A 17,155-nucleotide genomic window follows, 5' to 3' on the forward strand; every position below is an offset into this window, starting at 1 on the left:
CTCTCTATGTCCTGGTCCATCCGTGGCCACCATACGTATGACCTGGCAAGAGCTTTCATGCGTGACATGCCTGGATGTGATTGGTGAAGTGACTTCAGGAGGGCGACTCGTCCCTGCTGTGGAATCACCGTTCTGGCTGTAGTATGGCATTAGTTGGGGGTCTTTTATCTCAGGCCACCCACTCAGAACATAGTTGAAACAGCATGACATCTCTTGCTGTCCACTTTCTGACCTGTGACACGTTGATTGGTGCATCGTCCATGTGTTCTACATCAGCACTCGCTCAGGTTTCTCGTCCTCTTTTTGCACCGTTGGCACCGGGAGTCTGCTGAGTGCATCCGCGTTACCATGAAGCTTACCAGGCTTGTAGATTATCTGATACTCATACGCTCTGAGCAGAACGGCCCATCTCTGGATTCTGGGTGAGACCATGTTGGGTACTGGTTTCATCTCATGGAAAAGTGTGATCAAAGGCTTATGGTCAGTCGTAATTGAGAACTTTCGCCCATACAAGTACTTGTGGAATCTCTGTATTTCAAAAATGACAGCTAAGCCCTCCTTGTCTAACTGAGAATATCTCTTTTCAGCTGAGGTCAGAGTTCGTGACATAAACCCCAGCGGCTTCTCTGTCCCATCAGGCATCTTGTGCGAAAGCACAGCACCCATCCCGTAGGGAGATGCATCCCATGCTAAGATTAGTTCCCTGTCTGCTGAATAGTGAACTAACACACTAGCTGACTGGAGGAGTTCCTTTGACTTACAAATGCCTCTTCCTGCTTGGTTGTCCACACCCATTTCTCATCTTTTCTAAGTAGCAGGTGCATGGGCGCTAGCAACGTGGATAGGTTGGGTAAGAAACGGTTGTAATAGTTCAGGAGTCCCAGGTAAGCTTTTAGCTCTGTAATGTTTGACGGGGATGGAGCTTCGCTGATGGCCTTGACCTTTGACTCCATAGGTTGCAAACCCTGTGCATTTACCTTGTGGCCCAGGTAGCAGACTTCGTCCTTCAACAGCTCACATTTGGTCCGTTTCAACCGTAACCCGGCCCCCTCCAATCGACTCAGCACTTCAGCACAAGTTCTTCAGGTGTGCCTGGACATTCATGCCCGTGACGAAGATGTCGTCCAGGTACACAGCAACCATCGGTATCCCCTGCAGCAGGTTCTCCATTGTCCTTTGGAACACGGCTGGTGCTGAGGAAACTACGTAAGGTAGGCGGTTGTAAGTGAAAAGACCTTTGTGCGTGTTCACGGTAAGGTATTTCTTCGAGGCCTCATCAACAAGAATTTGGGCATATGCATGGCTCATGTCTAATTTAGAAAACTGTTGCCCTCCAGATAATATGGCAAAGAGGTCTTCAATTTTGGGGATTGGATACTGCTCTAACAAAGATACGTGGTTCACAGTAAGCTTGTAATCACCGCACAGCCTAATTGAGCCATCAGGCTTCAATATAGGCACCACTGGGCAGGCCCAGTCAGAATGTTTAACTGGCGTGATAATTTGCTCCTTTACTAGGCGGTTTATCTCAGCCTCCACTTTAGGACGCATTGCGAAAGGAATTTGTCTTGGGCGAAAAATACCTGGGTGTGGCCCCTGGTGTGACGTGGATGGTGGCTTTGACTCCTTTTAAAGTCCCTAGCTCATCTTTAAAAACATCTTCGTGCCGCGCAAACAACCTGTTCCAATATCAGCTTTCCACCTCATGATGCACTCACATTATGGATTTCAGTCCAATTCAGCTTTAGTTGCTCTAGCCAGCTCCTGCCTAACAAACTGGGTCCAGTGCCGCTCACTATGTACAGAGGCAAGGTCTTTTGTTGTTTTTGACAATTCACAGTCACATCAGCTACACCGAGCACCTTTATGGCTTCCCCTGTATATGTTTTTAATTTGAGATTGGTGGGCCCTACTACAGGCTTCTTTGCATTTCTCCACTGTGCGTTGAATTTTGACTCATCCATTAACGTGATGCTACAACCAGTGTCCAGTTCAAATTTCACATTTTCTCCATGAACCTGTAGCTCTAAGGTAAACGGTTTCACTTTTGCAGGAGCATCCTGCATGTTGTACATAGAAAACGCCTGTTCTACTGTATGTCCTCCCTTTCATCTGATTCATCCATATCAGCGGTCACATGATGAGAACGACTGTTGTAGCTGGGAGCCCTGCTTTGAGTCCAATTCCTACCTCTTTTTTCATTGTTTTGTTTACTTTCACTTTGCTTGTTCCTATTCCTGCAAGCGTGCCCAATATGGCCTATTTTCTCACATGAATGGCATTTTTCTTGCTTGAAACGGCATGCAGCAGGATTGTGTCCGCCATTACATCTATAGCAGGATTTCCCTTCCTCTGCTGTTTTATCTTCAGTTCGTTTGAATGGCTTTCCTATTTTCCCTGTCTCTCGTATGCTGTTGCACGATGATTTTCCTTGCATTTCCTGTGTATTTTTGTATGCCGACTCCATCACTAAAGCAATATTCAGTGCTTTTTCAAACGTAAGGTTTGTTTCCGCTAATAGCCTTCTTCGTATTGGCTCATCGTTTATCCCACACACTAGTCGGTCACGCAGCATTTGTGATAATGTCTTGCCATAATTGCAATCCTGTGCTAGCTTTCGAAGTTGGGCAACAAAATCACCTACAGACTCATTTGGCTGTCTCATACGCCAGTCAAACTTAAAACGCGGCATAATTTCGTTGGGCCGTGGGTTAAAATGTTTTTTAAGCAAAGTTACCAGTTCGTCAAAAGATCGGTCTCCTGGCTTGTCAGGACTCACCAAATTTCTCATCAAACTGTAGGTTTGCGCGCCAACCAGCTAATGAGGACAGACTTCTGTTTCACTGGATCATCAATGCTGTTCGCGGCAAAGAAATGCTGTAGGATTTCCACATATTCCTCCCATTTTTGTGTGTTGTGGTCGTATGCCACCAGTGTCCCTATGGTCGCTGCCATCTAATTTCCTTGTCTTGCTAGCTTTGCTCCGCTTAGCCGTTTCCCTCCCTCGTACCTGCAACAAAGTTGGTTATATCTCGGTGATCTTTCCTCTGGAACTCGTCTTCCTTAAGTCCTCGTCGCCAATATGTAATATCTTGACTACACAAAATGACACGCACAATGGTGGATATCTTAGTTGTTGTATTAGCGAACGTCATCAGCACATTACACGCATACAGCCTGGGGTAATCTTCTTCTGGTTCAGAACGAAAACACATCAGTAGCATACCGTGCTATTCAAGCTATAGTGCCACCTAGTGTACTTGTTAGCCCTCAGAAAACACTTGCCCATTGTTGGATAATTTTCGTTGGGGAAGTGCTGTGTTGGGTGCACTCACATGTTTAGTTCTCTGTAGATACATGTACATGCATAGCCTACATATGTTGGAGACTAGTGCACTGCTGGCAGAGGCCTCACACACGTACCGTAAACAGTATTATTTGTTTGCAATAACAGTTTATCAGATAATGCAGAATCCATGTCTTGGTAACTTTTACAAAATCAAAAAAGTCTACCAGTGTTTTAGCCGAAAATAGCAGAGCTACGCAAACATACCAGTGCACAATGGTGTAGGGCACGTGCATAGAACAGGGGTTCTCGATTTGGTTTTGGTACCAGGGTTTTTCTGAGGACCCACATTCAATTGTATCTTGATGATGTGGACTGACAGTTAAGTTACACAACAGTAGGAATGGTTAATTTTGACCTGAGTGAAGTGATTAGTACTGTAGATGCAATAGTCTGGAAACCCTTATTTGTTTTTTCCATACTTATCTAGACCTGGAAATTACTCAAATCAAATTCCATACTTTTCCAGGTTTTCCATACTGCGTAGGAACCCTGTCAATAAAGTATATCTATCTATCTATCTATCTAAATGCAGTACCTACTAATAGCACTAGACATATAACACCTCTCGTGTATATCTGAAACAAAAAAAAATGATGCATCTCTGTGATGAAGCATGAAATCAGGTAAGCTCCTGCATGACTAGTTTGTAGAAAATGTTGACCTAAAATGATGATCAGAGGTTATGTTTTTTTTTGGTTATAGCTTTCTATCTTTCTGCACTGTGATAGAATACGTGTTTTCTGAGATGAATTAATCATAATGAAGACTTTTTGCTATGCCTCTGCAGTGTGCAATGTGAAAATATTTTTTTTTTCTTTTTCCAGTCTGAAGAGCACTGATTTTCTCCTGTCAGATTGTTTTTGTGGGCCTACCACCCCTTATTCCCTCCTTTCCTGTTTTTTTTTTTTTTTCTTTCTCAGACACCACTTGTGCCTACACCTGCTTTCAGTGCTCCGGTGCATACATGGAGCTGTCACCGCACCTGCATGTCAACTACTACTCAGAGCGGCTTAGTAAGTGGAGAGAGAGAGAGAGAGAGAGAGAGAGAGACAGTGGGGAGAAAGAGAGAGGGGGTGGTAAAGGGAGCGAGAGGGAGAGAGGGAGAAAGAAAGGAGAGAGAGAAGAGAGGGGAAAGCAAAGAGGCTAAGGGGAGTGAGAGACAGAGTAGGGAGAAAGAGAGAGAGAGGAAGATAGTGGAGAGAGGGGGGAATGAAGAAGGTAAGGGGAGCGAGAGAGAGAGAGAGAGAGCAGGGGGAGGAAAGGGAGAGAGGTTGAGACAGGAGAGAGAGAGAGAGGAGAGGAAGGAGCAAGATATTGTTTGAGAAGGACAGGAGGAAGGGAATAGGCAAGAGGGAGAGAGAGGGAAAGACAAAAGATGAGAGAGAGGAAAAGAGAGAAGAGATTAGCGAGAGAGAGAGAGTGGGGAAGAGGAAGGAGAGGGAGGGGCAAAAGAAACAGGAAAGAGAGGAGAAGAGACAAGAGAATGAGAGGGAGGGAAGAGAACAGAAGAGGATGAGGAGGAAGGGGGGGGGGGGTGGAGGAGTCACACTGTGAGCTCAGGGGAACCTCTGACATGCAGAACCGCAACAGAACACAAAACACAGCTACACTCTGCCTCTGGTGAACCCTCAAGAAAGATTGCAACATTTGTTCCTACACACACACACAAACACACACACACAAGCACACACACACACGTACACGTACTGTACAAAACAATGAAGTGGCAATGTGTACATTTTAAATGTGTGAAGTTTTTTTATGTTGGAGTTGAGTACTTAGTTAAGAGTACGGAGATATGAACTGTTACTACAATAGAGAAAAAAATAGAGGTTCATGTACTATGAATCATAGTCATCATTGTGTTATGCTTCATACAAATAAAATGGTTTCAATTAAGTTTTTCACATCAATCTGTACACAAAACAAAACAGGTCTCTGGGGTGTTGTGTTCATTTATTAAAAAAAAAAAGATATTCAATTTACATAAGCATTCGGAACCCTGCAATGACAGCCACAAGTCTTCTTGGAATGATCATATAGGCTTGTCACACCTTTTTCTCGGAGGTAAGCCAAAATTGTATGGGGAGAAGTGGCAAATAACAAAGTAAAGGTTAGTCCAGAGATGCTCTGTTGGATTCAGGTCACTACAGGGCATTCACAGGACTCTTCCTGAAGCCACTCCTGTGTTTCCTTGGTGACTTTTCCTGAAGCCAGTCCTGTGTTTCCTTGGTGGTATGCTTCAGCTTGCTGTCTGGTTAAAATGTGCATCCTCACCCCAGCTTGAGACCCTGAGCGCTTACTCAGCCTGAGTGAAAAGGTTTTTACTCATTTTTACGATTACTCTATGTTTTTTTTTTTTGCATCCATCGTTCCCTCCAGACTACACTCCCAAGTCCCTGTCCCCTTAAGTCCCAGTACACAGAAGTCCCAGTACCCAGAATAAAACATCCCTGCAGCATGATGCTGCCACCACCACTGAGTGTGACTGTGGGGATGAAATTAATGAGGTGATGCTCAGTGCCTGATGTCCTCCATACATGCTGTTGGGAAATGCAGCCAAATAGTTGAGTTAGTAGGATTGCTTCATCCGATCAGACGACTTTGATTCTCTTGGTCTGAGAGTCGTTCAGGTGATTTTTGGCAGTTCCAGTGGGCTGTCAGGTGCCTGTCAGTGAGGACTGGATTCCAGCTGGCCTCTCTAATATGCTGACTGACAGAGTGCTGTACAGATGGCTATCCTTCTCTAAGGTTCTCACTTAAAGTTCTTTTTAAAACTTTTTTAACCAACAAAGCGTCTGTGGGGCGATTAAAAAAGTTTTAAAAAGAACTGTAAATGCTATCCTTTATTCATCAAGTTTATATTGATGCTCAGGAGGATTAAGCACCAGCTGAACCTAACTTAAAGAAAAACTCCGGCAATTTTTCACATAGATCTCTGTTTCTCAGTCACTGAGTACTGTTGGTACGAAAAAAAACAGTGCTACCTAGCTCGAGTTGCCAACAGCTAGAGTAGCCAAGCAGCTTTTTCATTTATTTGTTTGTACCGACAGGACATGGTGTTGAGCATGTTAGTCCAGTTTTTTTTCTTGTCTAAGGTTCTCCCTTCTCCACAAAGGAACTCTCGGTCTCCTTCATAATGACAAATAGGGTTTTGGTTACTTGTCTAATCAAGAAACGTTGTCCCCAATTGCTAAGTTTGGCTAGGTGGCCAGAACTAGAAAGACAGTTGGTGGTTCCAAATCTCTTCCATTTAAGACTGAAGGAGGCTACCGTGTTCTTGGGAACTCTCATGTATCCTTCCTCGGTCTTGACACAATCTTGCTTCCCAGGTCTATTCACAACTCTCTCAACCTCATGGATTCCACATTGACGTACACTATCAATTATGACATCTCATATACACAGATGTGTGCCTCTCCTAATTATATCCATCTCAATTAAGAACAGGTAGATGCCAATAAAGTTGTAGAAGTACCTGAAGGACCATTACAGGGGTGCATACATTGGCGCCGACATGACAGTGCTGATACATCCCTAGTGGAAATGTCGTTTGCCCCCGTACACCGGCGACTCAAATCACTCGGCTACCGAGAAAGAGCACAAAAAAAAAACAGGCACCGACAAAAATAGACATGAATCGCAATCTACACGAAGGTGGCGGCAGAGTTTGATGCTGGTGTGTGGGGTTGTATTGAGAATAATGGGATTTAAGTAATCGAATCTCGAAAGCAGAATGTACCGCACTCAGGTCAGTGCCAATAAGCGCTGCCCCTTAAAAGGCTTTCTACCAGAGAAAATTAGAGAACACCAACAACAGCAGAAAACTTTTTTCTACTTTGAAGTCTCTTCTGTATCCTCCACCACTGCCACCAACTACTTCACTGGCCACAGATCACTATGCAACATTTTCCACTGGAAAAGTTAAGATTAGTGCCCAGTTGGATGAGCCTTTAAAAAAGGACATTGCCTTTTGTAGACATGGCATGATTGTTGGACTCTCCTTATACTGAGGAAGAAGTTATACCGGAGACTTTCTAATGAGGAGACACAACACTCAAAGAATCCTCTGAACTGCATGTTCGTAACACCAATATGGCAGTTGTCTACACATATCTCGCAACTTCCTTTATACCTCCCCCATTCAATTGAATAGGAAAATAGCTGCCCGTTAACTGTCCAGATGTGTTACAAGATGGCCACTGAGTGGGGGGACCTGCCTATAAGGACTTTGGTTTTACTTCTTCAATGAAATCGTCCAACAATATGCCCTCTGGATGTCACTCTATCCATCACTCTGCAATCCATCACACTCCCTATTTTGTTAGCAGTCACACATGTTATAAAATCCTTACTCAGTTCTGGAAAAGGTCCTTTTTGTTTCAAATAAATAAGGATTACACCTTTGCTTAAGAAAAGTACACTCAATTCAGCAGATGTGAACAACTATACCTGTTCTTCCCTTCTTCCCTTCTTCAAAGGTTCTTGAGAAAGTAGTGTTAAAGCAAGTTTCTGATTTCCTACAGTATCTCCGAGCCACCTCCTAATCAGTCTGGTTTGAAAAGCGGTCATTCAACTGAAACTGCTCTTTTGTCTCTGACTGAAGCCTTTGGCACAGTGAACCATGACATTCTCCTCTCTACATTATATGACCTAACCATTTCTGGGAAAGCTCTTAAAGGTACACTAATGCAAGATATTTACCTTAATATAACCTCTATGAAGCCAATTTGATGAAAAACAAACTAACAAAAGTAATAGGAGAGTCGTTCACCTACTGTAGCATAGCCATAGAGCATAGCCGTAGCGGGTCACTACCGTAAGAGCCAGCAATGCAAGCAATCAAGATGGAGACATCTTGCGAGAATCGTGAAACATACTGAAACATAAGTAGATACAACTCTTCAGTGTTGTGCCAGTTCACAGCTTTTCTGAACTAGTTCAAGTTCAGTTCATACATGCTCAAAGTGAACAGTTCACGTTCAAAGTTCACAATTTTAATTCTGAACTAGTTCAAAGTTCAGTTCATTTTACTTTTTTCGTGAGATATTTAAGTAAATACTTTTTTTCACACTACGAGCTAGAAATCACTATACGTTCTTTGAAGCTGCTCATTAGACATTTTGCTCATGACACTGCAATTATGGGTTTCTTACCAGGTGATGAAACTTGCAGCAGTACAGACAAGGTAGACCAGTTCTATACTCGGCGCTCTCGTCGTTGCCTGCTACGCGGCGTTGCTATGCCTACCCCGCTCTGCTGCAATTCATTACGGGTAACGTTGTGCGGAAGCCAGTATGCTATTCAACTATTCTCAGCCGGACACTACGTTGGCCGCAATGCATTGCGCACACATGTCAAAAACCATTTCTGTCTGGTGATACATGATTTAAGCGGCACCAGCGAGAATACAGGAGGGAGGAACTTTCTCTCGTTGCGTTTCAAAAGAGAAAACAGATGTCACTCAGTTAACAAATTCCAACGTTCATTTACAGTGATGTCTGCCGTTCATGACACATAATGTGAACTAATTCACGTTCATGTTCTTTATTAAAAAATGTGTTGCGTTCAGTTCAACGTTCACGAAAAAATTATTTTGAACTCGTTCACGCACAACACTGCAACTCTTTGGAGATAGTTTTTGCCTGTTGTTAGTCCTTTGCCTCCACAACAAAAGCATTTTCACTGTGTACAAGGGGAACAAAATAGAAGTAGGCTATTTGTAATATAGTAAAGTAAAGTAAAATATAAATATATTGCAACTCTGGGGGGAGCTCTAGAGTGCCAAAAATACCTGCATAATATACCTTTAAACTATACCTTGAAACTGCATAATATACCTTTAATTGGTTTGCATCCTACCTACCTAATGCTCATTCAGTGTGTCTTGGCAAAGACAGGTATCAACGTCTTATGACTTCACGACAGGTGTACCTCAGGGATCAGTCCTTGGACCAACTCTGTTCTCCATTTACAGTACATCAATTCCTAAAGTGAGATTATTCGCTCTCACTGATTTACCTATCACTGTTATGCGGATGATACTCAACTTTACTAATCTTTCCCACCTGATGATCTTACTATCTCTGCTTGGTTTTCGGTATGCCTCAGAGATATTTCGACACCTCTTCAAAACTGGGCTTCTGGTACTCCCAGTTTATATAGCTATTCCCCAACAGATTAGCATCCAGCTTTGGTTCAACTTCACTGACTCCAGCTAAAATGGCATGTAACTTAGGTGTCACCGTTGATGACCGACTAAATTTCTCTTTATCTAATGCAATATGCCACATGATTTGTAAAGGCCGTGGTTCTTTCCAAACCAGACTATTGCAATGCATTGTTAGCTGGCCTACCTGTGTAGTGAGACCATTAGATGATTAAAAATGCAGCAGTATGTTTAATCAGTAAAAGAACACACATATAAGTCCTCTGTTACTCTTCATTGGCTTCCTATATAGCAGCCAGAATAAAATTCAAATCCTTCACTCTGGCCTACAGGACACTTACTGGATATGCACCTTGTTATCTTAATTCCATGATCCAGCTCTACATCCCCTCGCCCATTGCGGTCCTCTGATGAGCGTCTGCTGTGTCAACCTTCCATCAACACTAAGAGGTCACAGTCATGACTCTATTCTTCTGTGATCCCTTATTGGTAAAATGGTCTGCCGCTCTTTGTTGTAACGACAGCTTCGGGATCTACAAAAAAGTGTCTAAATAATCATCTGTTTACCTTGTATTTAATCAATTTAAAGGAGAATTCCGGTGTGATATTGACCTAAAGTGTGTTGAAACATGATACCGAGTGTGAACGTATGTCTCATAGCCCATCTCGGCTTGTCCCCTGCACTCCAAAATCTGGCGCTAGTTAGCCGATGCTACCAACAGCTTTTTCAATGGTGGTGCTTCGGCATCGGGCTAGCAATGCAAATAAATCACTGTTTTACACCATTTACGAGGCTCAATGTATCTCCACACTTAATTTGTAGACTTCCGAGGGCCCTGACATTTAAAACGAGACATTGAGAACTTTGAAAAAGCACTGGTAGTTTACTTACAAAACGATTTATACAGACAGTATCTTCACGAAGTTTAGCGTTTGCAGCCATCTTGAATTTAGTCACGATAAGTCGAGCGACGAGTAAGAATGAACAGGTATGATAAGGGATCAGATTCCAAAAATAATTCAGTGGAAATGCATGGATTCCAGTTTCTTCCAGTAGCAGCAACTGGAATCCATGCATTTCCACGGAATTATTTTGTGAAATATTTATAAAATATATATAATAATATAATATTATTAAAACAGTGATTTATTTGCATGGCTAGCCCGATGCCGAAGCACCACCATTGAAAAAGCTGTTGGTAGCATCGGCTAACTAGCGCCAGATTTTGGAGTGCAGGGGACAAGCCGAGATGGGCTATGAGACATACGTTCACACTCGGTATCATGTTTCAACACACTTTAGGTCAATATCACACCGGAATTCTCCTTTAACTAATTTTACTGAGTTGTGGTTTGTGTACTGTATGTTTATGATTATTGTCATTATTCTGTTAAATGTTATTTAGTCGGCTACTATTGGTAGTTTTATTTAGGCTATATGACTGCTTTAAAATGTTTGTTTATGTAATGTTTATTGATGTCATTGTAAGTCCTTTAGACAAATGCATCTGCTAAAAACCATAAACATAACCATAACCATAAACATTACATATTCCATTCATTCATTTAGCTGACACTTTTATCCATAGCGACTTACAGAAGAGTACTGACAATCAAGATACAGTGCAAAAGGAGACCTTAGACAAGAGCAGTCTTCTCATGCCTTGTAGATTTGTCCTCAAAACAACAAACTATGGAAAACTCTAACGTTCCAAATGCACAGTGTACATATGCTGATACAGTGTGCAATAGAAGACAACTTGAGTGGTAACCCTTCACATTTCTCCCCCCATCTGTTAAGGTTCCTTAAACTAATCTCTTCGTCAACTCTTGTTGCATCACCTCTTCTGACAGTGTCCCCTCTAAGGGCTGTAATCTCTCTCTCTCTCAGTTTCCTGAGTCTCTGGCTAGCTGGCTCTCTCTGCATGGTGCTCTGTGTTCTGATCTGGTAATCACGGCGCAACGCGCTAGCATCCACCCCTCAATACAGTGCAGCTCGCTCAAGGGCATCTCAACTGATGAGCTCTACTCACCCGCCAATCACCCTCCAACTGTCTGTGTGCTTACCATAGACTGTTAAAAATACTTACGTAATGCTGGAACCAATAGCCAAAGAACACTTCAGATCATGCACACAAGCCCTGGGAGCGGTGGTCTTACTGTTGGATTAACCAAGGTTATCCAACAACTGACAGATGTCACTTAGAGATGTTTGAAACTTCATTAAAAGAGGGTATTTACAACACACAGGTGATGAGTTTGATGGGTGTCCTTCACAAACAGGTGCTGGGTGGGGGGGGGGGGGGGGGGGGGGTTGTTTGGTCTCTTTGGCTACAGTAATTAAGGTTGATCTTTCGCCAAAGTCAATTGAGGAAACAAAGATTTTCAATTTTCCTTCATGCCAGACATTCAATATTCTGATTACAGTATTTAATTTCATAAAGTGGCAAAGCTATTTTAACTACACAAGTGCATGCACTCACACACACACACACACACACACACACACATGCACTCACACACACACACACACATGCACTCACACACACACACACACACATGCACTCACACACACACACACACACATGCACTCACACACACACACACACACACACAGAGAAAAAGAGAGAGAGAAGGAGAGAGATAGAGAGAGAAATCAAAAGAGAAAAGAGAGAGAGAGATTTTTTTCTCCATTGCTACTGTGTGTTAGTGTGTGTGTGTTGGGGGTGGAGGTGGAGGGTGTGTGTGTGTGTGTGTGTGTGTGTGTGTTCTTTTCTCTCGTCTATTTTTATTTTTATTATTTCTATTATTTTTATAATTATTATTACTAGTTTATATACGGCAAAGTATCAAAACCAGAAAAAGTATAATGTGAACTCTACGCCTACTCAAACAAGGGAAATACACTGAAAAGGCAGTAACAAGATTAGGGAAAAATGTGCTGTAGCAGTCCCAGATTAGGACAAAAAAAGCATTATCAGTCTTATGAGACGCTGTTACCCTTTTGCTATATCGGTGAATGACAATGACAGTGGAGCACAGGGAGAGCTGGCACCTAGATATACACGCTATTGAGATATAGAGGAATTGTCTATCAGACAATGCTTGTGGCTCTTTAAAGCAGACAGGCGGGCGTCTTTCTTCAACGGCACTGGCTTTGACGCCTGGTACACGCCATCAAAAACGGGGGGGGCCGGAGGGTAATCCCTACGAACACAACAGATATTCAGAAACATGCACACACAAACACATACACACGCACACACACACACACACACACACACACACACACACATACGCAAACACACACTCAGGGCACACTGCAGCAGGCACATAACAAAGACATAGACATAGAATCTACTTTACATAATGAGACTGTACAGATACAAATAGACACACACACACACACACACACACACACACACACACAAATACTCAATCTCAAATAAGCACACGCACACACAAACCCTTATATGCACTCACACAGACTCTCTAACATGCATCCAGACACACACACGCAGGAATGCACATGCATAAACACACACACACACACACACACACACACATACCCTCACATGCAAACGGTAATTTGCTGTAATTAAGCTATGTTTTAATACCAGAGCACCGTGTGAAATCATAACCATGTCATTCCCTCATTCCCAATTACACTGGTCATCTTACAGAAGAGCTGTGTATTAAATCGCTCCAATGTCATCAGCATCAGGGATTTTACTGTATTGGGTCCTGTGTGTCTGTGTATAGTGCCTTCTGTACTAAGGCTACTTAATTTGTTTCTCCATTTGGTTGATCTTATATATTCTATATAATTATTTGTGTTAGGCATTAATGACTCTTGTCTGCAAAGAAAGCTATATAAATAAAGCTTATTTACTTACTTAAAGGGGAAGTTCTGTATTCTTCAACATAGAGTCTAAATTTTCATTTGGGATAAAATGATTTAGGAGTATAAGACCGGAATATGCATGCATAACTAAATTGCATATAGCCTTTGGGGGCTGCTTCGCTACATCAAAGCAAATCCCTGTTTAAGCCATTAACTACATACTTAAAAAACTAACTACTTAAAAAAATCATGGCATGTCTTTGCTACTATGGAGACAAAGTATTTTACCTTATGTGTAAAGAAACTAAAAATTGTGCAGTCAGTGCAGTTAACTTACTATTATTCCAGTCACCGCTATCTTGTGAGGAGAAAGTCTGTACAAGTTGATTATCGAACTCTCCTCCAGTTGTGTCTATTGACAGTAGCTTATACAGTATAAAGTATACTGCATTTGGTAATCGACTTGTCCGGACTCCACACAAGATGGCAATGACTTGAAGAAATAAAAGGTAATGCATTGACTGCACAAACTAGGGAGCCCCAAAGGGGACATGAGCAAAAGAAAATCTAAAGTTTAATTTGAATTTGCTCACATGAAACTTTCATGTGCTCACGCAAAACTTTCATGTGCTCAAGCGAAACTTTCATGTGCTCATGCGAAACTTTCATGTGCGCACATAAAAGTTTAACGTGCGCACATGAAAGTTTCACGTGAGCACATGAAAGTTTCGCTTGAGCACATGAAACTAAACTTTAGATTTTATTTTGCTCATGTCCCCTTAGGGGCTCCATAACAAACAGTCCTATTTTATACCCTTTCTTTACACTTACCAAGGTAAAAAAAAAAAATGTCATACTGTATGTTGCTATCATCTAAAAATAGACCGTAGGTTTAAAAATAGAGAACTTCTCCTTTAATTGAGGTTTCCTATTAGTTTTAACTTTGTGTAATTACATGATCTTACAGAATGGTCATATAGGTAGAGCTTCTGGATCTCCACCCACAACAAGGTGCTGATAAGTGGAAGGTAATTGATATGGAAATGTACTGTATCCAAAGCTGTAAGTTTAGCCTACATTAGATCAATGCTATTCCATAAATAAATACAACTGCCAGCCTCTGGGAAAAGCTTGACATGAGCGCTAACTCATGTGGCTAAATGCTGACTGACTACAGGCATAATCTGTTAAACTCTGTAAGACATTTATTTGACCTTGTCCCAAACTGTTTTTGAAACTGATGCACTTGACTTGAAACACATAGTGTTATGATAGACAATACAATCTAAAATCAGAAATGATGCACTTGGATGTATTTCCTAGAGTGCTGCAGCCATCTGTAAAAATATGGTCTACTTCATCCACAGTGCAGTTGAAAGTTTGTTTGGACCCTGCATTGCGCAATTATATTTTCATTACAGACAGTTTATGGTTATTTAACAAGTCAAAAGGATCACATGAAAAGCACGCCTTCTTTTGAATGATTTTGAGTGATTAAATGAGTTTGGTGGGAAAAGTTTTGTGTTTTTTAAGCACAGAAATCGTAGTAGGCCTAATGATACCACTTTGCAGAAATAAGGAGGAGATTGATCAAGTGACTAAATACTTACCAGCATTTCTCAGCTTCCTATTGCGACAGACAGAGATAATGACCAGAAGATTCCCCAGGACGTCCACCACCGTGGTGAAGATCAGCACGCTGGCCAGCGCCGCTACAGCCCACGCGGGTCGCGAGCTCGAACCCAGCGCGCGTCCAACATGTCCCAGTTCCGTGCGGTTCTTCAGAAACGGGATGTTTTCTGGCATGCCGGAGTCCAGTTCATGTGTAAAGTTCTCCTCCGGAGAATTTGGTCAAGCGAACCCAATCATGAGCAATTCCTTGGACATGCGCCAATAAGGTTAAACGTATGCTCGATTCACAGTGAGGATCATGACGGAATTCTTCAGTCCGGCTGCAATTAAATACACTGAATGGGAGTTGCCGCGGAGTTGCGGATTACTGTCACATACCGCAAGTTTATCCACTAGTCTGACACGAACATTTCTTCGGATTGATTATGTAGCGTGAAAACAAATTCATGACATATTACCCAAATCCATTTAACGTCTGCGATCTCCGTGGCTCAGCTTCTCCACGGGTGAGCATGTTTATTCTCCTGTTTTCCTCACGCTCCGCTGGTTCTCAAATTGAGGAAGAATTAGATGTCTAGAATACACTTTCTCTCATGGCGGTGTTCTGCTATGAATGAGTAACGTGGGCTAAACTAAAATCTCAAATCCGACAGGCAAGCGCGAGCTTGGCGTTTCACCCAAGGACGAAGTCATAGACCACATATAGCCTCCTTTATTCGGGAGCGAGACATTCGTTTGTCTTCTTTCGTCAATTCCAAAAAGCCCGGGTTGTTGCTTAATCCATAATGCTGTTGGCCATGCCACTCATGCACTTTATCTAACTGAAATATAATTTAAATTGTGCCTTTGCCACATGCAATAATTTACCGGCGTTGTGCTCTTCTGCATCTGGCAGTGGACTACTCAGCATATCCTATATGAAAGCATGCAATGATGTCAATAAATTGGTCAAATTAATGCTTTGGGTAATTATCCAAGGTCAGCTCAGTTTAACTCGCAGTCATGTTAAAGTTAGGAGAATATCCAGGGACGCACTCAACGTTACCGGATTGGGCATATTTACGAGCAGAAGGACATCCCCACGTCTCCTTTGCATGTTTGAGCTGGACGAATGTCTCTCCGCTAATTCTCCAATAAGTCACTGTGACCACAAAGCCGCTCCGGCAGTCTGAAATGCTCTCCCGTAAGAGCTCTCTGGCTCTGAAAAGGCGGACGCATCTTGGCAAGGTGTTAAAAACAAAGGGGCGAAACCTCCGCAACTGACTTGCATCCAATGCCTTTCACCTTCATAGCGCATTGACATTCAGAGTCCGACTATATCATCTTCAAAAGACCTTCACAAAAATTGGAGAAAAAGTTGGCCCAAGTGTTTTGCCCACTCTCACAGGAATCTTATGCCAGCACAAACATGATTTTGTCTGCGCAACACTTTCGTTTGTCTATCCATATTTGGCACAATCTCCCAGAGGATTCACATGGGGTTTGTGTCAGCTTGTTTTTTTATGTGGGATGGTCAGGCTGTAATTGTGTATGACAAAACCCATGTAAAGACCTCTATAGGACATTTGACACACAGATCACATACTAAGATGATTTTTATGAATGTATTATTTTTCCTTATATGGAAATGCTTTGATTTAGCAGTCAGGCCCCAAGGTCTTACAACCTTATAAACTGGTAAATTCCACAAACCAGTCAATTTAAGAATTAGGTCAAGTTAGGTCAAGCACATTTTTAAATTCAGGGGATATTTAGCCTTGCTAGGTTTTTTTGTGTTTGGTGGTGGTGGTAGCAGTGTGTGTGTGTGTGTGTGTGTGCATGTGTGTGTGTGTGTGTGTGTGTGTGTGTGTGTGTGTGTGTGTGTGTGTGTGTGTGTGTGTGTGGTGGGGGGCCCTTCTATCCTCCCAAAGGTGCCTGAATTGGGTTTTGCATGTGTATCTTTTCAGCATCTGAGTTCCCATAACAATGACCTATATCCTCCCCTAACCAGATGTTGGATCAGTAAACAAAACACTCATTGCCTATGAAAATGAGGCCTCAACATCACCATGCCCAAGAGGTGCTGATTAGACTAATGCTAGCCAGAGAACTGAAAACAAACTCCTGCCCCTCCCTGGGCTTGTTCTGCTCAACTGCTCACCTATGGCTATGGGCATGATTT

At 42.4% G+C, this 17,155-nt stretch overlaps 1 protein-coding gene and 1 long non-coding RNA gene across 2 annotated transcripts in view; one reads left to right on the forward strand and one right to left on the reverse strand.

Annotated features, from left to right (window-relative positions):
• mtnr1bb (melatonin receptor 1Bb) overlaps positions 1 to 15,352 on the reverse strand; it is a 50,671-nt gene extending 35,319 nt beyond the window's left edge. The window contains exon 1 of the mRNA XM_042091753.1: positions 14,973 to 15,352. Within this exon, the coding sequence (XP_041947687.1) occupies positions 14,973 to 15,168 (196 nt within the window). The 5' untranslated portion in view covers positions 15,169 to 15,352. The remainder of the gene's footprint in view (positions 1 to 14,972) is intronic.
• LOC121708836 overlaps positions 1 to 17,155 on the forward strand; it is a 139,007-nt gene that overhangs the window by 17,964 nt on the left and 103,888 nt on the right. Inside the window, exon 2 of the long non-coding RNA XR_006031776.1 lies at positions 1,899 to 1,902. This is a non-coding gene — a long non-coding RNA (uncharacterized LOC121708836). The remainder of the gene's footprint in view (positions 1 to 1,898; positions 1,903 to 17,155) is intronic.

The sequence above is a fragment of the Alosa sapidissima genome, chromosome 5 (assembly GCF_018492685.1).
Source record: "Alosa sapidissima isolate fAloSap1 chromosome 5, fAloSap1.pri, whole genome shotgun sequence".
In the NCBI taxonomy this organism is placed as follows: domain Eukaryota; kingdom Metazoa; phylum Chordata; class Actinopteri; order Clupeiformes; family Clupeidae; genus Alosa; species Alosa sapidissima.